Source organism: Actinia tenebrosa, unplaced genomic scaffold, assembly GCF_029948245.1.
Source record: "Actinia tenebrosa isolate PJP-AT-01 unplaced genomic scaffold, QUT_ActTen_1.0 PGA_scaffold5__44_contigs__length_20552954, whole genome shotgun sequence".
In the NCBI taxonomy this organism is placed as follows: Eukaryota; Metazoa; Cnidaria; class Anthozoa; order Actiniaria; family Actiniidae; genus Actinia; species Actinia tenebrosa.
This window is the reverse complement of record NW_028292582.1, coordinates 20,515,447-20,537,054: the sequence shown is the minus strand read 5'-3', so window position 1 is coordinate 20,537,054 and position 21,608 is coordinate 20,515,447. Positions and strand designations below refer to the sequence as shown.

At 35.4% G+C, this 21,608-nt stretch overlaps 1 protein-coding gene across 7 annotated transcripts; it reads right to left on the bottom strand.

Annotated features, from left to right (window-relative positions):
• Positions 1-521: 521 nt before the first annotated feature.
• Positions 522-21,518, bottom strand: LOC116305328 (D(1)-like dopamine receptor). 7 transcript variants are annotated; one of them, XM_031715218.2, is made up of 5 exons: positions 21,480-21,518; positions 18,822-18,926; positions 12,139-12,208; positions 3,424-3,663; positions 522-1,914 (listed from the first exon to the last, which is right to left on the bottom strand). In XM_031715218.2, exons 4-5 carry the CDS (start codon positions 3,606-3,608, stop codon positions 1,023-1,025), a joined length of 1,077 nt encoding a protein of 358 aa, XP_031571078.1. In that variant the 5' UTR covers positions 3,609-3,663; positions 12,139-12,208; positions 18,822-18,926; positions 21,480-21,518; the 3' UTR covers positions 522-1,022. The 7 variants fall into 7 exon arrangements, with proteins under 7 accessions (XP_031571078.1, XP_031571076.1, XP_031571075.1 ...); XM_031715216.2 differs by lacking the exons at positions 18,822-18,926; positions 21,480-21,518 and adding an exon at positions 17,813-17,881; XM_031715215.2 differs by lacking the exons at positions 12,139-12,208; positions 18,822-18,926; positions 21,480-21,518 and adding an exon at positions 9,156-9,821.
• Positions 21,519-21,608: the final 90 nt, after the last annotated feature.

Genomic DNA, 21,608 nt, shown 5'->3' with positions numbered 1-21,608 from the left:
ATGGTTTTGATTGATTTTAGCCCATTTTCACACCTTTTAAAAAAATATGCATTACTTATGACGCTTGCAAAATAGGTCATTTTTGGCCATTTCCAGCCAAAAAGTATGGACTATAGACCATGGTTTTTATCGATTTTGGCCTATTTTCACACCTTTTAGAAAAATATGCATTATTTATGAAGGATGCAAAATAGGTCATTTTTGGCCATTTTCAGGCAAAAAGCATGGACTATAGGACATGGTTTTGATTGATTTTGGCCCATTTTCACACCTTTTAGAAAAATATGCATTATTCATGAAGGATGCAAAATAGGTCATTTTTGGCCATTTTCAGCTAAAAAGAATGGACTATAGTCTATGGTTTTGATCGATTTGATAGTCTGATGGGGTTTTTAATACCCGATGTATTTATGTTTTTATATTTTCACCATTTTAAACCATTTGTTATGGCAGGTAATTTTTTTTTTTTTTCGGTCTCGAAAAACCGAGATAGGGATATAAGGTCACCATGGTTATACTGGTTTTGAGGTAAAGGTATTTTTATTATCCGTCGATACTGATGTCACGTAATGAAGTTGTCACGTGATCTGCAACCATATCATTTATATTCAAGTGCGTATCAAGCCTACAGGATATCTCTCTGATTTTTGAAACGTTTGGTGGTGATAGCGCACTGTAACCAACAAAAAATTCAAGTGTAGTTTTGAGCTAATTCTCACAGGGATACTTTCTATGTGATGATTCGACTTTTTACGAGGGTCCTGGATTAACGTCATCATTTCGTGATGGCTTTATTCTGAGCATGACAGAAACGAAAAGAGATATCAAAAAGAAAGTAAAGGCCATTCTTATTTGTTTTATATTAAAGGGCTTTCAAATCAGAAAGAGATCCTATAGACTTGATTTGCACTTTAAATATTTCTTGAAATTATTTTATACCGATTCAATGGCAATCTCGTATAAATCATATTTTTGTATTTTTGTATTTCATGCCAATTTTGTTATTCCAAAAATTCTTTTTTTCATAACCTATTGGTTTCTAAAGTCAGAGCAGTTTCAGGAGAAACATCAAGGTTTTTCCCGCCATTGTGTTGATTTTGATGACCGTTTTTATACGCCTTCATTAGCATGGCGTTCTCCTTGTGTAGCAAAGTCCGTGGACATAAGAGTTTTCTACAATATTTCTTCAAGTCCTGGTTCATTATTGTGTATAGTATAGGATTAATAGCCGATTTCGCATACATTAGAAACAAGAATCCACGGAAGTATTTAACGTCTACTTTGATGGAAGAAAATTTGAGTAGCGTCATGACTATGAAGAATGGGACCCAACAGACTAGAAAAATTCCACCAATCAGAGCGAGCAACGCGACAACACGTAACTCTTTCTTTCTAGTGCTCGAAGAACACGACTCATCAAACAATGTATTTTCATTGCGCATGCGTTGAATCTGCTTTCTGGCCGTGCAAAAAATCTTCCCGTAACTCCAGACCATAATAATCGATGGTATTATGACGACAAATAACCACAACGCGCAGATGTAAGAAACCTCTGACCAGTAGTATTCCTTAGCAACGGCGCCACTTTTGCATATGATGTCTGGAGTGCGCCAGAAGATTGGTGGTAAAGAGATTACGATGCTGCCAAGCCACAATCCAGTGATTACTCTTCGCGCATGCGTAGGAGTCATAAGAGTCATATAATGAAACGGCTTGACGATTACGAAGTATTGGTTCAGTGCGACGGCGCAAAGGTTGAAGACAGACGCGGCACCGAAGAGAACTCCAAACGGCGTGGTTACGTAGCAAACAGCGCTGTGTGGGTACCAGTCCCTTTGAATCGTAGAGGCGAGAGTGGTAGACATTTTGAGGAGGGCGTGGAGAAGATCTGATATAGACATACTCACTAGAAAACTGAAATAAATATTACATGCAAAGTATTAATGAAAATTTGGAATAAAGCATTTTGATTGGATGGTGGGGGCGCGCTTCGATTGGCTGATGCACTTACGTAAAAGGCACATATCATCTAGTTTGCATAATAGGGTTTTTGCATGATTGCGTCATTGACCTCTACTACCAGACTTCCTTGCGCACTTTCTTTCGTTCAGTTAATTAGCACCAATTGTCTTACTGTTCTCATGGGGGAATACAAATTTGAATAAGAAAGAAAATTATTCACGAAGTATTATGGTAGTGAGAGTAAAATGACGTCAACATACAAACGTCCTATTCACGCGTTTTGAATTTCAAGGAAAAAAACTGTGCCATAGGTTATTTGACTAATCCTTTGAGATTGGTAAAGCTAATAAAGAGGGGTTGGACATAGCCTATCTATTTCATCTATTTCACATAAATCTCCTAGCAATGGCCTTGATTGACTCCGGTTCAAGAACTGGATATGGCATATGGTTTTTCTATCTGCTAAATCTAGTTTTAGCTTTGATTGACTGTTAGTATGATATTATGACGTTGAAATGGCTTCTTCAGTATCTCATGTGATCGATAATCTAGACATAACATTACCAGTCATGGTCTTGGTTGACGGTTAATTGGTTACATGGAATTTAAATGGCTTTTCTATCTGCTAAATCTAGTTTTAGCTTTGATTGACTGTTAGTATATTATTATGACATTTAAATGGCTTCTTTATCTCATCTGATCGATGATCTAGACATAACATTACCAGTCATGGGCTTGATTGACTGTTAATTGGTTACATGGCATTTGAATGGCTTTTCTATTCATTTACTCGATCTCGCTTTGGCCTTGATTACTTACCTACTACTAGTCATGACCTTGATTGGCTGTTAATTGGTTCTACATGGCATTTAAATGGCTTTTTCATTTATCTACTCCGTCTAGATTTGGCTTTCATTAATTGTTAATAGATTATATAAGGACATTGAAATAGCTTTTTTATCCTATCTGATAATCCTTACCTAGCAATAATAGGACTGCAGGTAATTGTCTGTTTATTAGCTGTGAGACATTTAAATGGCTTTTAAGAAATCTAGCGTTGGCCTTGATTGATTGTTAATTGTTTGTATGACATTTAAATGGCTTTTACTTAAGAAATCTCGTGTTTGCCTCGATTGACTGTTAATTATGTGTATGACATTTAAGTGGCTTTTCTAGTTTGGCTTTGATTGACTGTTTATGAAGGCATTTCGATGGTTTTTCCATTGAATCTTCGCTATTTCAAATCAGAAACGGATCCAAAATTTTCCTTCCATATTTCCGATAAAAAACAACCACTATTTAGCACTGACACCGGACAAGGAGCCAAGGTTTTCCACTTAATACAGGTATCACGTGTTACTTATGACGACAATAGGGTTTTGGTCATGGACGTTCTTTTGTTATAATAATATCTATTGTGATGAATATTTATAAATTTTAATAGCTATTAATAATACTCACATGTTGATGACGTTATGCAGATGAGGTGTCCGATGAATGACGTAACACACCAACCCATTAGCAGTAACAGCCACGAATATTACGACCGCTAGAAACGACACTTGAGGTGCGACGCTCAGACCAGACCGACCATCCCGGAAGACCGCTGACTCGTTAACGTTCAACGAACTTGTGTTATTATCCATCTGACAGTATTATTGACGGCGTTGTCTTGGTAACCATGAGTTGATGGATCGAAATCTGGAGAAAAAGATAATTGAAAATTGAAGGTCAATTTTGCGTGTCGTATGAATGATAAAGTTTTGGAGGTAGTCAAAACAATCAGTGAAAGATTTATGAAGGGAAAGGCCGGTACAAAGCTGTCCGCAATGTTCGCTTTTCAATTTATTAATCTCATTATCACCTTGTCGTAATTAGTTCTGAAAATAGATTGGACTCGTTTTCATTTGTAATGACAATATTCACAAATTGAACCGTTCCCTTTGAACCCGGGAATAATACTTTTCTTGATTAGTTTTGAACGAGTACTATTGCAGTTTCGCCTCAAGGTCCTGCTCACTTGATTAGCTCGGCTTTTTTTAAACCGCTATTTTCCTTCTAGCGTCGACCAGTCTGCCTACACTGGATTTTTTCAAGCAAACCACTTATACTCAATGGCCAATCCACTACTAACTCGAAAAACCAACTCGAAGCAAACTCAAAGCAAATACAATAGAAATTAAGTCACATATATTCATCAACGTTTTTAATCCCTGTAACGTCAACACCATGTAATTCTCATGCAATTTGACTAACGAAGTAAAGGCTACAGCCTATAAACTTCTAAGGAAATAATTCTTCAGAATATCCGCTTTTTGGGAAGAATTATGCTAGCTTTTGGGTTGCTAACTGCTTGATCGACGGGGTTTCCTAGCGACACTGTAATCTGTTAGCCTAAAAGTACGGATAAAAGAGGCCGACTTTTGACATAATGACAAGCAAAGATCATATATAATTTACGATAACAGAAAAAATATTGATGACTACGATGTTGACTTTCGATCATAAAGTTACACTTCTATTTTTATTCTTCCTTTAGTTACTTCTATAAGTGGTGAGAAAATTTAGTTATAGATATCGAAACGACTGAATATTATAGAATATTACTCTGAGAAAGTTTGAGAACTTGAAGCTTAGTTCAAAAAATAGTTTACTTACGAAGTCTATACGAATAGCTTGCACAATATTACTATACTAACATTAAAAAGCCATTTAATAAGGACATGCAATAGTTGCAAAGCTCACTTCAAGTTAACATTCAGAGCATGTTTACACAACTGAATTTAGCTTAGCATTTTTGAAAGGAAGTCAGTTGGGTACTCGACATAAGATTTGAAAAATTTTTTTTTTGAGGAATATTTCGAATCAGTCAATGGGGAAGAGGTTTTGAATGACATATTTTTTTCAGTTTTACTTTTTAAATGTAAATGTAAATGTTATAGTAGCTGTTTAAGTAAAAATCTAAACAGACCGAAAATGTAATTCAAAAATAAAATAAAACTGTTTCACCTCTACTCGTGCGAAGTCGAGCCATTAAAACACACACACACACACACAAATCAATCGTACTAATAATTTATACTGAAAAAATACTGAAACATCGTATGTCAACAGAATAAACTCTTGAAAAATAAAGAAAGGTCGTTACATATTCCTAAATAATAATTCCATCTTATTTTGTTTTGTGTTTTCTGATTAGATATTTTCATGTCTAATCAATGATTATTTTGCTGACGTCCAGATCGTCTGGCAACATCGGCTGGCCTTTCTGATGAAAAGACATTCTTCAAAACTGATTTTTAACTCATATTCGAGGTTTTTAAAATCATAAATTAACATTTCGAAAATGGAATTCTGAAATAAATAAATAAAAATTTGTTAAAATTTTGTGTTCGATAGCGACGACGTTTTTTTGAAATTTAGCTATCTTAGAGAAATATTATTCAAAATATAACTGATATTATAGAGAGTGGGAAGAGTACTTCGGATGACAGATTGTTCTAATTCTGACACCATTCATATACTAATCTTTCCTTTTTGTTTATTTTTAAGTTTTTTTTATATCGGCAGACATAACCTACTCGAAAGTAATTCCACTCCAATATTGCTTTATCATCTTCTTTGAATTCTGTGTTTCCTTAAATTTTAAAGAGAAGTAAAAAGGTTGGGAAGTAAAACAGATTTTTCTTTTTTTCCCTACAAGATGCTTTTCATGGGTTATTTACTCCTTGGGCTTTTTAAAAAATAGCAGTTTACTCATTCGGTTTAGTTCAGCTTAACATTTTGGCTTTGTTTTGATAACATTCAAACGACGTCTTACTTCCTCTAGATATGAAGCACTCAAAAAGCTATTCAAAGGCTTCAAAAAGCTATTGAAAAAGGCTCAGTAAACGTGAACTCTTCGCTTTAGCAAGTTTTCACCATAAGATACCACCGATCAAAGATTTCCTTACTTACTTGGTAAATATGTCGTTTCGATTCCTCTTGAGTTTGTTAGCAAATCCTCTGGTCAGTCAGTTGTTTTCTCGAGTATAAACCTCGTTTTGAAATCAGTCGAGTCCTTATCTCAAATCTTTGACTTGACTTTTACAATCTTAACGGTATCAAAAACAAGGGAAATTTGACCGACTTTGAAGCTTTTCAACGACAACTCGATCACTGGTCTTTGGTTTTAAGATCAGGCTGAGTAAATCCTCTTGGAACCAGACATAATTATCTCCGGCTATGAACGAACTAAAAATGCGAATTCCTAAAACCAGATGAATGTAAGGATTAATCTATTTTTGGGTCTTGGAAAGAACAATGAAAAACTATTGCTTCTTTGTCATGTTATGATAATATTATGACTTAATCATTTCAAATTGAATCATAATCCAAAGTTGTATGTATGAGAAAAAGAAAACAAATCTGAATAGGAATATGTTTAAATTTTTCGTGCGTAATGCGAATAAGCTCAGAGATCGTGCTAATTTTTTGCACGAAATGAATGGAAATGAAGCCGGATTATTTTCGTTGCTAAGATATAATTGTCTGAGTCTTAAGTAACGGGAAAGGATCAGTGTCCTTGGTCTTTCCTGTAGCGTATGTATCATTAATTCCCTAGGAAAATGTGAAAACTGTAAAGAATAGCGTACAACATATGGCGTGAGAGTGAACATTTGTCGGCCATTAAAATATATTTCAAAACACATTAAACGTACTGGTAAAAAGTGACATATCCGTTAAGTAGGGAGTTTAAAAAGTGTCTGGCGAGGTAAATAAGACAAACTAACACTATTCACGAATTGTTTGTGCTGTGAAAGTGGAAGTTTACCCGCGGAGAGCGGACTTCATGCCATTCTTCACTGACTTCGTTTTCACCATAAAACTCGATAAAAATTTAGCGTAATCTACCTCATTAAATTTGTCCCAAAAACGTTGAAGAGGTGAAGAGTTTCTCATATCATGTATGTCTTTCTTTTTCGCTTGTGCTTTTTTCTATCGTACGTCTTGAATTACATCACAGTTATTCAAGCCCTGTGTGATGACAAGAACACAAGCTCACCACCCTACAAGAACCTTCTACTATTCAACTTATTTAAATAAAGGCTCCAAAAACGGGGGAAAAACTATATTACTTTTGCTTAATTTTTTACCTGAGTTTAGGCCAATTTTACCGCGTCGAAAACCGGCCACAGCTAGCGCGCTCCGTGACCGACAGAACGGCTCATGCACAATGCGGTTTTAATACCGCATCAAACCTGATCCACACCAAGATTGTTCTCGATGTGGGTTGTGTAAAGAGCTCTAGGGCAAGTTATTGATTCATTATCACCGTTCATTTAAATCGATTGGAAATTTGATGCATATCGATCTACCTTGAAAAGCAACAGCTGTGTGGGACCATCTGCGTAGATTTTGGTTCACTCAAAAACACATTCTGGAAATCATCTTAAATTGCCTTTGTCAAGAAGATATTTTCTTTTCCGATGTAAAAAAAAAAAAAAAAAAAAAAATACACCCAAAAAATATTGTTCGCAAAATTGTTACAAATGCTCTCATGCTCATGCTCTCATATACATACCGCTGACTAAAACAAGTAAAAATCGAGGGCCTCCTAAACAATCTTTTTAAACGTATTTTGAAATAATTTATCAACATTTTAAATTATCTTAATAAGGATGGAGAAGGTCCCTAGTAAAGACGAAATTAGCTTCCTAAGAGTTCCTTGGATCTGGGAGTTTAGGACCCCGTTAGTTATCAGGAAACTAACAAAATCTTTTGAGATCCAAGCTGGGAGGATACCCGCGATTTATCCTTCCAAATCTTGATAACTTTCTTTTACTTTTCTAAAATATCGAGATACCTTAATTATTTTGCATAAAAAATAAAAACAACATCAAAATCTATCGAATTTTCAAGCTGACTGAGATATTTGAAAAATAATTTATAAGTGTTTTATAAAGTACTCGAACAAATTTTGGTCAATTACTCGCAAAGCTTGCTTAAATTAAAAAATCTTCAAAGCCAAATCCAATTAAAAAAGGATATTATACTTGTGGTCACGCATGCGTGCCAATTGGATACCCAGACGATCTATATTTGGTCTTATTTGAAAAATACCTAAATTTGCTCTAATTTAATAAGAAAATTGCGTGCCGTGTTAACTATTCTGTAACACACAAACCGCAGCCTTTTAAGCTCTGTGTGAACATGAAGAAGACAGATCAATAAATTTGAAAAACTATTTTTTTATGAGCGATTTTAAGTCCGAAAATAAACGTAATATCTAGAAATCCAATTTCAGCTGAGTTCTAGGACTATGTTTTGATAGTATTGCGGAAGAAATATTAGGTCACCCACGAAGCTTTTCAGCAGTTCCTGGCTCTTGAACTCTGGAGCAGATGGTAAAAACAATCATTTTATATGGAAGCGTGGTAAGGGTATTGCAGTTGAATAAACTCAAATGATAAAAGGGATCTCACTTCCGGCGCTTTTTTGCCCGCCGCCAAGAAACCCGTAAATTTTAAATTCTAATGAGGACTGAGAAACATTTAAAAGACTTTTGTTGCTATTTGAGAAAATAGACAAGAAGTAAAGAAAAATCAATTATTAGAATGATTCTCATTGAAAATGAGTTTCTGTATGGAGTTTCCTTGTTTGGAAAGGATGCGAAGTATTAAGAAGTAATTCTAATAAACTCTATTGGGATATTTTTCGAAACAAAACAAAACAAAAAAACCCGAAAACTAATGTCTTTTTTAATCATAAATAACCCTTAAAGCGAGCTACAAAATTGTATAAAATGGAATCAGGACCTAGTAATTTATTTTTAAAAATGTCTAGACTCTTAAAAATCGAGTTCAAGTGGCTTTTTAAGTGGAATACTTATGACTTACCTTGAAACAAAACGGCAGAGTTTGGCAGCATAAAGTGTTTTCATGCTTCAATTCAAATTACGATGTTTAATGGCGAACAACTTAGAAAGAAATGGCCCACTCTTATAGAACCCAAAAACTAATATTAATGCTGGGAAAAAAAACTCAGCTTCTCAAATATCTTGAAGTCTTGGCGGGAAAATAGCGAACGATTCGAATTTAAAGCGTTTCAAACGGTTTAATACCAAATACCACTGACAGAATTTTAAGTTTAAGACAGCAAGATTAATATTTTTCACAAACAGATACAAAATTAATAGCGAACTAGAAGCTTACCTAGATTATATTTGTTTGTGATTTGGTTTCCAAATGGCAACGACCCAACCAACACAACGCTAATCACTGAAGTGATAGAAATAAGGAGTTCTTTCTGAGACTATATGAAATATCTTAAGGTAGTCAGAAGTCGATAATTAGCACTTCCTAACCAAGGCTGGCATGTCAATCCTTCATTATCAGCAAGACCTCGGGTCTACGTGAATCATTGTGTTGAGCTCAAACAATAACATTTAGCGTTACCACCAGTGGAACCCAGTCGTGAAGTAGATTTGCTATCAAACTGAGATCCTCGATAAACGATGTCGGCCTTGTTTTAGAAACGGCTGTCCTCGTTTGAAGATGTGCGCTACGTTTAACGAAGGTTTTCTCCAAGATATAAAGTGTTAAGATTGAAAAGGTCCCGTCCACACGTATCCGGACGCCTTTTTACCTTCCGTATGACCATACGTTTCCGGTGCCACGCCACATTTTAAAAAACGCAGCTTTTCGAAAACGATTCGAAAACGCTCGGCGTGTGGACCATAATTTAAAAAAAAAAAAAAAAAAACAGAATTAAGACCAAGATACGACGGTGTGGACGGGGACCGAATTGAATATTAGAATGCTGAACTGCACCGCGGTTGGCCGTTGCTTTGACAAGAGTTAATGACTAGATGGCTTTGGTAATTAGGGACGATTGAGTTTTCTAGAAAAAAATATTGTTATTATGACGCGAAGAATATATTGAAGTTTCTAGAAGTTGTTAGAAAATCTATTTATAGTGGATTTAAGAGTCTGAATAACATAAAAACAATTAATAAGTAAATGAAATATACACGGAATCGAAATATGGCAACGTACGATTCTGCACTGACTAACGACTGACTAGCCTCGTGTTCAAGTTGAGGCATAAAAGCGTTTTCACATGTAGGAGAGGCTAGTCAGTCGCTAGTCAGTACAGAACAATAGTTATTCAAACTGGTCGCCATATTTCGATTTGGTGTATAGATCGGCTCTTGCATTGATTTCCTATAAACAAGTCACCTCTAGTCGAGTTGGCATTGCAGTGCATTGTGGGTCTTTTTTAAGTAACATATTTTCCAGATGGCGTCTATTACGTACCCTAATACAGTCCCAAAATGCACTGCAATGCCAGCTCGGCCCATTTTCCCCTCAACTTTTTAAATCGCAAAATTAACATGTAGCGGAAATTTCATTTCATAATGTGCATCTAATCAAACCGCCCTTTGGCGAACTCGTAGATACAAGTTGCACTTTTCAGAGATTGGGAATTTAGTACAGACCAAGATCAAATACACGTCAAGATATCTTGAAAAGGTCGTAGCATTTTTTTTCAGTAATCTAAAAATAATCCATATTACAAACTCTAAGTAAAACCCTAACAGAAACGCAGCATGGGCTACCTGTGGTTTTGCTAACGCCATAGTGAGTGAGTAATACATTTGCATATTCAAACTCCTCACGATAACTCGTTTCTATGCTCGCGTATCCACAAGTTTAAAAAATATGCACAAACAATCTTGGGCTTTAGAACAATTAGAGGTTGAACTACTTAAAATAAGAGGCCATCGGGCGGACTATCGTGAGTGTTTTAGACTCAAAGAGAGAGCGCGCGCCGAAACAGCGGGAGGCCGGCGGCGGTCAGCGGTCAGAGATTCTTCGCACACGACCAACACTACAAAATGACTAGAAAAAATATCGAAATAGCTTTTTAGTTTTGCTATTACCAAGATATAATATGCTTGTTTGGTCTGGAAATGGACTGTCGGCTTTATAACCATCAAAGATTAAATGCCTATTAATACACCGAAAATGCCGATATCACTGGTATCAACTAATGGATCAAAAACTGTTATCGTGAAATTAAAACTCTGTTTGCTGGTTTTTATGATTGTTTTTGAAAAGCTTCGCGTTAGGAAATCCTGTTTCTTTGTACTGTTAACGTTTCCGTTATAAAAAGGAACTTAGCGAAAGCTTTAATTGAAAACCGCGAACCGAATTGCGGCCATATTGGATAATGTATGTTTCGCGATGAAACAGAACCATCACGGAAGTTACTTTCATAATCCAATTAAGACCCGGCCGGGGATTTGGTATGGTGGGGGGGATAAAGAGGGTGCAGAGATTCCCGATTCCACCCCCCTCCCCCTCCCCCATCTATGATACCAATATACCAAGAATTTCACGAGATCTTCTTCTCTTCTTCACACACATACGTCGAAGATACCGAATACCGGGGTTAACAATGCAATGATACCAATAAGCCCAGAATTTCAGGCACGATTCCAATGAGTAAAGAATTAGGGAAATTAAAAAAAAAGAAAGAAAGAAAGAAAAAAGAAAGAAAGAAAAAAAAAGAAAGGAAAAAAATCAGCTTCAAATCGGCCGTTCTAAATCTTAAAAAAAACAATGATAAAAGTTTCTTAATGACCTTATCTGGCATCTTTTCCCTTTCGTTTAAAATATTCCATTCAATTCCATTATCTCTATTTAGGAACGACATTAGTGCCAAAGATTGACAATCAGTTACACATTAATTAACTTTTAGAACGTCCAGCAAGCAGAGGAATTTGCAAGCCTTTTGAATATTCATTGTACAGTTGGCTCTCGGATTATCTAGTAAATCATTTTTCCCCGTCTTTTGAAAACATCGGATAAGAAAATGAGGAGACTTTTCTTCGTAAATCAGATAGCCAGAAGAATCCCAGACAGAATTTCGCGCCAATTTTTTGTGGTTAACGCGCTATGGCATTTCCCGCCACTTTTGGCTCACACGTGATGATTCTAAAAATGGTGCTTTCTGATTGGGTAGGATAATAATTGATCTTTGAGAGTACGTAAAAGCACCTCAATTTGAGTATGCATAGCTTTTATGAATTAAAAAGGCTTTCGAAATCGCTTGCAACAATCTAGTCTAATACAATATCTCGATATTGGAAGGCACAGGGATTAATATCGGGGCAAAATGAGTTTATCTTACCTTAAGACGTCATAAAAGTCTTGACATTAAATTTATCAGCTTATCGACGTCTAGTCAGCCCGTTTTTCACCTGGAATGAGAAATTAACAAACAATTTTATTCCGACGTGATTTGACTCGAAATACTGAACGTTTACTCGGGCTACGTAATCAGGGACGCAACAACAAAAAGAGCTACGACTAATTTTATAGAGGTTTATACAAGTTTTGTACTTGGGAGTAACAAGTAGCCCGAGTAAAAGAGTGGAATTTTTTAAATTAGTGAAAAAACTTTTTAAAAAAAATCCTTCGGAATCCTCGAGTTCTGAAACAACTTCTGGGCTGATTTTCATTTATTTTTTTAATTAAAATAATTCAAAAGATTAAATGTGGAGGTCAGTAAATCAAAAGATAATCTTCGACCATATCGTGTCTTCGGGCATGAGTCAAAAAAGCGAAAAAGCACTCTTTATCTTTTTCCTACAGATAAATTGCCTATTAAAGATAAAAAAATCTTAGGCCTAAAACAATGCACATACAAAGATGTTCTAAATACCTTAAATTCTATTTTACAGGATCGACAATTTTCGTTCGGATTTTGAAATTATATCGAGAGTGGATTTCAAGGTAGAACTTGTTTCGACAGGTTAAAACTTCGCTGTCTTTCAGTGACTTTAATAAATACATTTGACTATTTTATTATACCTCTTTTCGCATTTCCCATTTCATATCACGTATCACTAACTTGAGAATACGATTTGTTTGATCGAGTTCTATCCATATATTTATTTATCCATCCATCCATCCATCCACCCAACCATCCAACCATCCAACCATCCACCCATCCACCCATCCATCCATCCACCCACCCACCCACCCACCCACCCACCCATCATCCATCCACCATCCATCCATCCATCCATCCTTCCATCCATCCACCCATCCATCCATCCATCCATCCATCCATCCATCCATTTATTATGTATTTTTTTAGGGAAATAATAACAATACCTTGTTAGAGCCGGCTTTTTAGCTTACTTGCGCGCAGCATGACATGAAAACGCCGCCAACTAATACTTCCCAGTCACTCAAGAAACAAACTGTGAACTTGACTTTATTTGGTAAGTAAGGGGGAAGTGTTAGCATGCAGGCCATCTGTCTAAGGGAAAGTTCCTTCTAGTATGCTCGACTTTTTTTCCAAATATTTTTAAAATAAGCGACAATTGCTAGTTAAACTATACCTATTAATTAGCTCGGGGCCACGAAATATAATAATAAAAAAACAACAGAAAAGTAAACAACCTGGAGATAAAAGGGCGGATCCAGAAAAAATTTTAGGGGGGGGCTTATCGAGTTTAGGGGGGGGGGGCTAATTGAGTTTCTTCCGTCAACTCAACGGAAAACAATATAAAAAAGCATCGTTTTTTCTGCTGAAGGGGGGGCTTCAGCCCCCCTTTGCCCCCCCCCCCCGGATCCGCCCTTGAGATAATGAACGTAAAAAAGAAAAAGAATCAAGAAAAGTTGAAAGGCAACGTAGGAGAGAAAAAGATAATTGAAAAAGAAAAAACTCGGGAAAAAACGAACAAAAATGAAAAAAGAAGAAAATATTTCTATCAATGGACATATTCACGAGCCTTATATTTACGAGGCTTTAGTCGCAATTCTACTATTGAATCTGGACACCATTATTGCAGCTTTTTTCATGCAGAGCGAAAGTTTTCAGTTTGAAAACCGAAACGTCCAATGTTCTAAAGCATTTATAGTCAGAGACAACCTTATTTTTCAGTTTACCTACTCACCTGAAACGTTGTTGTTAGATAGAGTAATGAAACTATGTCTATATTTAAACAAATAGTTTCCTTCGTGTAGTCTATGTCGTTAGAAACTCCCGCGAAAGCTAGGTTAACACAAAGCCCGCGACTTCACAACACGATTCTCAATCTAAACTGGACAGTTTTTTGTAACCTAAATGCGATGAGAGATCAAATATGCTTTGTATTATAACAACGGGAATATTAAGAAGTTACGTGATCGGGTTTAATGGGTCTTAAATGTGTTCACACCAATAACTTTGACATTGATTTCATTTGTCATGTCATACGCACGAGTACATCTCCCAGTACCACGCAATCAGTGATGCCAGAAGATCATCTGTCAATAATTTTGGTGGGAGACTTTACAAATATTGCACGTTTAGTGCATTATATATTACTAGGCCGACTGACAATATATATTTTTTGAAGTGCAACAGAGGATTTAAGCATTTCTTTGAGTAAAAAATATTGCTAGTACAGTTATACTTGTATTAAGCGAACATCCTTTACGAAACGACCACTACTCGGGTCTCGAAATATTCTGCCCATATTCATAGCAAAATAAACCTCCATAAAGCGGACACCCTTTATGAAACGACCACTACTCGGGTCTCGAAATATTCTGCCCATATTCATAGCAAAATAAGCCTCTATAAAGCGGACACCCTTTATAAAACGACCACTACTCGGGTCTCGAAATATTCTGCCCATATTCATAGCAAAATAAACCTCCATAAAGCGGACACCCTTTATAAAACGACCACTGCAGGGAAATTTTCTTCACAGCAATACCTAAACTCTTTTACATGAGTGAACACCAGGCAAAATGCGGAAGGTATCCGCTAAGTAGAGGTACTGTTTTACTGTCCAAATTCATGCTAAATCCATAAATATAGCTCGAGTTTTCCACTATGTATAAAACAAAAGCAAGCCACAAAGCTGACCGATGTAAAAATTTGGATGAAAATAACAAACTCGGTAAATGATATAAATTAATATCCTACCTCGTTGTAACGTCACAGATGCAATGTTGGAGCAATTCTGCGAAATATTTGATTGCAATGTCTTACCTATCATCCAACATGGCTGCCACTTTTATTCCCTTAGGAATGATTATAAATCACACGACCTATAGTGATATTCCCTTAGGAATGATTACAAACCATCTATAGTGAACACCATCCAACATGGCTGCCACTTTTATTCTCTTAGGAATCATCATAAACCACAAGACCTATAGTGATATTCCCTTAGGAATTACAAACCATCTATAGTGAACACCATCCAACATGGCTGCCACTTTTATTCCCTTAGGAATGATTACAAACCATCTATAGTGAACACCATCCAACATGGCTGCCACTTTTATTCCCTTAGGAATGATTATAAATCACACGACCTATAGTGATATTCCCTTAGGAATGATTACAAACCATCTATAGTGAACACCATCCAACATGGCTGCCACTTTTATTACATCTTTTGTTTTATTCATTACAAACCCCCTATAGTGAAAATCGTTTTTATGGAAACTACTTTCATTCCTTAGGAATGATTGCGTCATGCCATCCAGAGCCGGACTTCAAACCTTCCATATCAGTTAACGATCTAACCGAGAACTGGCAACACTTTCTACGAGTTCCTGAATTATTTATCGTGTTTGACTTTGCGATTGTCATTCCAAATAAAAAACATTCGTTTTAATAATATTTTTTCACAATTACATAAATACCAGCATGACATCTTTTCTTCGCTATTGTCTCTTTATGTTCGACAGAAATATTGTGCAATAATCTTTTAAAAACTACACGTAAATAACATCAGTAGTTATCTCCCACTTCGTAGTCAGAATCAGCAGGCAAAATTTTCTTAATTTCTGAGCACTTCGAACGCGTAGATTAAAGACTCTACACAAAAAATGTCTAAAAATCACTCTTCGTTCATCCTGTTTTAGAAGTGATTTAGATATTGTTTATAAGAAAGCTTTCTTTATTGATCCCCAACTTACTGAAAGTTAAAAAAGTCATTGTCATTGTACTCAGTAGACTGTTCGACTCGAAAATACTCTCAAAAAGATTCACTTTGATTTAAATCTTAAATATTTAGAATCGAAATATGGATTATTTTTAGTCTAATTTTCGACTCTTCTCAAAAAAAGAAAAAGTTTTTGTAAGTCACGTTTTTGTAAGTCACGTGTCACGTGTTTGTTACTCATTTGACATTTTCAAATGAGAATGCCGATTTCAAATAACAATGATTATCAAATCAATATAATGATTTTCTCTATGAAAATACCGCAGTAAAATACAATATAATGATAAATGACACAAAACATATATAAATACATAAACCAATTAGTACATAACAACTTACATAACTTACTTACTCATTCAAGGATAATATTTAAGACCTATATCTACTTGGTTTATCCCATATTGTGAAATATAAACTATTCCGCATTACCGGATTATCATCAATTTACTGCCCTTCCTTTTGAACTGATTTTTTTAAAATAACTTAAAATATAAGTTATCACTTTAAAAACTTTAAAGAAATAAATAATATTCCAAAAATAATTCCTTCACTTATTGCCCTTGCTTCTTATGGCTTCGTATTTTATAATGATAAATATTTATTAGAAAGATGCACTTTAAAAATATAAACGATCAAAATGTAAACAATATTGCAATATATGAAGACGTCCAATCAGAAGCCAAGATATATCAAAAACAATTTAAGAAAATATATGAATAAATCAAAAGTGCAGATCTTACAGCATGCGTTTAGACTTTCTTACTTTAAATGTGTAAATAAGATTCCGGCGACTATTAATTCGCAAGAGTTTTAATGAGAAAGGCCAGGAGAATCGATACTGGGATCAAATAAAATCCAAAGGAAGTCTGAATGAAAATCCCTTTGAGTGTTTTCTAATTTATATACGCTGAAGCACCAAATACGTAAGAACTAAAAGCATATTTCTCATTTTAGACATTAATCAGGATTCTTTCTAATCCCTTTTGGTTTTGAGTGTTTTTAGCGATCTAAACTCTCAAACATTTTTTCAGTAATAAATACTGACCTCAGAGTGAATGATCTTTGAATTCCAAGCAAAACATTTTGATCATTGACTTACATAACCTGAACATATAATTTACGTGGAATGGATGCCAATATTTTTAGCTAGACACAAGCCACTGTTTTACCGGAAATTTATTATTATTTTTAAATCTAGCTTTATTTTGGTAAAACTATCCTAAGAATATGTATGTATTATATAGTAATATTGGTGGTTTTACACTCGTTTCTACCTATGAATATTGGGGCTAATCTTAGAAACCAATATCGTCACTTTAAGAGAGTCACCCGGATTTATGGTCTTCAAATAGATGACTCATACTAGTTAAGTGTTTTTTTTCAACACGAAATTTTAGGTTTTTTTCTTGGGTACTTTTTTGGGTACTTTTTTTCCGTTTTTTTTTTGTTTTTGTTTTTGTTTTTGTTTTTTTGTTGTTTTTTTTTTTTTTGGACAATCGAATACGTTGTTACGTGATTGGTTAAATAGATTGTTTTGTTCCAAAACAGTTTGAATATTTTAAGTAAAGATATCTTTAATTCTTAATATTTAAGAAACTGAATAAGTAAAACGAAAAAAGAAAAAAGGCGCCAAAAATATGTTAGGTAGTGTCGATAGAGAAATGAAGAAAGGCAATGCATATTTGATCTAATATCGCTCTTGTTGGAAGCCGTTCTGAAACGCGTTTCATACCGGCGTAAACATGTAAGAGAAACCTTTGTTCAGTAGTTGTTCAAGTAAGAATTAGCTATACTAAAAGGAGTACAGCTAGAAAAGGAATTCGAAAAACAAACACAAGGTTTTCTTACCTTTTTGCCACTTGTCTTCAAAATATATTGCTAAAAACACAGAACACAAAGCAAGCAGGAAATCAGTGCTGAAACTCTTCTGCAATGAAACAAAATTGTCATCCGCATTACCGAAACAGTGTCTTTGCTAGGTGTCCGCGATCTCATAAAAAATATGATTTTAGAGGCAAATGCAATGATAATGAATAAGTAAATGACTCAAAGGTGTTCACGATAATAAAAGTGATCAAAATCAGGCTCAGATTCAAAAATATTCTCACAAAAAAAATCTTACAAATAGTGCAGCTAAAATATCTTGTTGAAAAACGTTGATCTTATAACAATCAATGTAACAGTTAGTATACACAAGAATATTAGTATTAAAAATATCGAAGAAACGCATCTAAAAAGATACTAGATATAACTTACGTCCTTTCAAATGTTGAGATTTTATAAATAAGAGAATAACCTGAGGTTTTTTCAGCTAGTTTTTCACGATTTGCAGTCGCTTTGTCTTAAAAATAGCGCCAAAGGAAACTGTTGTTTGTGTATTGTCCATCGCATCACGAACTAGCATAGATATGAATTGCTTTGGGTATTCCACGAGTTCCTGGCTGTAAAAAGCTTTTTTTGATTGAAATCTCAGTCAAGAAGCGCTGGGAACCTTTCGAAGTCTGTAAACTACTTGAAGTGAAGACTTTATCAACCGAATCGCTCTAAACGCCACGTAGGAATTGTGAATTCTCAAACGACCCCTTTTATCTTATAAGTACTTTAAATTCGTTCAATATTTAAAAAGCTGAGTTATATATACATAAGAACTATGTATTCCTTAAATCATACAGCTTCCCATTTCAGATTTTTTTAGTATTAGTTTTCTATGATTTAGTTGATAAATTATAAAATTCGCGGGCAAATATTTTGCTAGTACCACTGAAGTACTGCCGTACTTCTGCTTGACAGTTGCAAAATGTCGGAACTTTATGAATTCACTACAACATAATTGAAATGAGAATAAATGAATTCTTACCGGTAAAACAAAGCTGAAACTGGTGGGACTGATGAAATTGTGCAGTGCCGTAAATTCCAAAAGTACACTCGCCGTGATTGATCACTGTTTACGTGTTTTTTACACCTGTCAGAAAGCGAGAGATCAGTAACTCAATGAACCAACTTCCTTGTCAACATTACTAATCTTTAATGGAAGCCATTTTGTCACAGATATTTTTCTCCAATTCAATTTTTTCCTGGCTTTCAGACAAGGCTTCTGTACTGGATTTAACATCTATTTGCTACGCTTTTTTTTCCGATTCTTAATTACTCGACTGAGAATGAGATTTGCATAATCACACACTCTCACTTTCTCAAATATCTTCAAATATATTATTTAAGCACTTATGGAAAAACATAACTAACAATATCTTGGAAGTACATACTAAAGCAGTATATAGATTGTATGAGCGGAAAACCCAAAAGAAAAATAATATTTAGCTTTATAAAAATTTAATGAAATCTTAATAAAACACACACAAAAATTTCTCTGGAAAAAAAAAAAGGGTCCGATAAGATATTTGATTATGTTGTTGTTTTGAAAATAATTTTTAACGTAAGACGTGATTTTTGTCAAAAAGTAAACATGCTCATATTAAAGTATAGCTTGAGAGAAAAAATCTCTTTCGTAGGGGGTGGGAGGTGGGGTTGAGTGGAGTGGAGTGGAGACTAGAAAGAGGAGTACAGGAATTCAATTTTTTGGCACGTATTTTTCAATTTTAATTCGCGAGCCTTTTCCTTTAGTATTATTATATTCTTTATCGGTAAGAGATACATCTATGCAAATAGGGTTTAAAAAGAAAAAACTCAATGCCAGAGAATTATGTTTCTGAAATAATTAAGAAGGAAAAAAATTTTGAGCCATCGACCATCAGACCAAACCTGGAGCAACGCCACACCCTGACGCTCTCAAAAACTGAGTGATTTAGTGTTTATTTAGATGTCTTAGACTTCAGTGTAATTTGTTTAAGATGATTATGAGTAATCTGTGTTTCTGTTTAGGTTAAATTCGAAAATCCAATCCAATTTCATTTTTAATTTTAAGTCCAAAGAAAACGATTATTACCTTGTTATCTTTTGCGAATTAGTTTGCCCGCACCTGTTTAAAAATTTATTCCAAATTCTGATCGAAAATTTCTACAAAAAAAAGCTTAGAATACAAATAGTACTCGCCATTCCCAAGTTGAGAGAAAAACTGGGTCGAGTGGACATCAAAGTGCATTGTGGGACTGTTTTAAACCAGCTTGGAAAAATGTCCCCGTAAATAGTTCCACTGCAAAACAATGCCACCTTTTTTCTTAACCTCGGAGTAGCTATTTCCTAGGAATTTTTAGCGGCGCCGTCCGCGTTCAAACTGCATTCTCAGTGGTTCGACCTAATTCGTTTGAGCATGCGCACATTACTTTAAAGGAATTTTTTTTTTGGTAATTACGCAAAGCACAGGTGGTTCGTTGAAATATAGAAGGTATTTATTAGTTTAACTTACAGGTGTGTTGAATGATTAAAAACTGGCTGCCACTCATTTGCATATCGATCAAAGGGATGGCCGTTCGCCGGAGGAAAAATTTAAAAGATGACAAAGAAAAGTCTAAAGATTAGAAAATATGCAAGCTTCTAGCTATTAAGTTTTTTAAAACTGTTTCAACTAAAGTTTTAGATGCGTGTTATGGTCGTGTTGAGAACGTGTAAGTGTGTGTGTTCGTGGGTGATGTGATCTGTGAACATGTCGTGACCGTGATGTTAACGTGTGTGATCGTATGGTGAGGGTGATGTGATCTGTGAACATGTCGTGACCGTGATGTTAACGTGTGTGATCGTATGGTGAGGGTGATGTGATCTGTGAACATGTCGTGACCGTGATGTTAACGTGTGTGATCGTATGGTGAGGGTGATGTGCATGATCTGTGAATATGTCGTGACCGTGATGTTAACGTGTGTGATCGTATGGTGAGGGTGATGTGCATGATCTGTGAACATGTCGTGACCGTGATGTTAACGTGTGTGATCGTATGGTGAGGGTGATGTGCATGATCTGTGAACATGTCGTGACCGTGATGTTAACGTGTGTGATCGTATGGTGAGGGTGATGTGATCTGTGAACATGTCGTGACCGTGATGTTAACGTGTGTGATCGTATGGTGAGGGTGATGTGATCTGTGAACATGTCGTGACCGTGATGTTAACGTGTGTGATCGTGTGGTGAGGGTGATGTGATCTGTGAACATGTCGTTACCGTGATATTAACGTGTTATCCACACTTGTTCACGTCCACTACAGAAGTACGCGGTATTGGTTGACATCGTTGGACTCAAAGAGTGGGTGAAGGCCGAGAGCTTGGCGAGGTGTGTGGGGATGCGTCCCCACCCTACTGACTACAATATACCTCTTTACGTTGGGTGTAATCTTTTCCCATTTCAGACCACGACTCATTACCTAGAGTATCATTACTTTAACGATTGCGCACGAGAAGACACATGAATATGGATACAACAAACATAGAATCTTATTCTCAAGGGAATGACACGTGGTCTGAAATGGGAAAACATTGCGCCCAAATCAAAACGGTCTATTGTTATTTGGTTGTTTGCTTTAGGTCCAAGCTGCATTTTAATTTTCTCTAGTTTTGACTGCAACGTACCTTCGGTGTTACTACTCTTACACATGGGCATGGTCTGTGCACTGTGGAGACTGAAAGGTAAGCGCCTTTGATTATATATATGTAGGAAGGGCGCTTATTATATATAAATCATTGTCATTAATATCAGGT

What these genes read in the sequence shown, in the direction of transcription:
- LOC116305328 (XM_031715218.2), bottom strand. Translation starts at nt 3,608, where the DNA reads ATGGATAATAACACAAGTTCGTTGAACGTTAACGAGTCAGCGGTCTTC. An exon ending in CTGCATAACGTCATCAACAT is followed by an intron (nt 1,915 to 3,423) that starts GTGAGTATTATT and finishes TATTTATTTCAG; the next exon opens with TTTTCTAGTGAGTATGTCTA.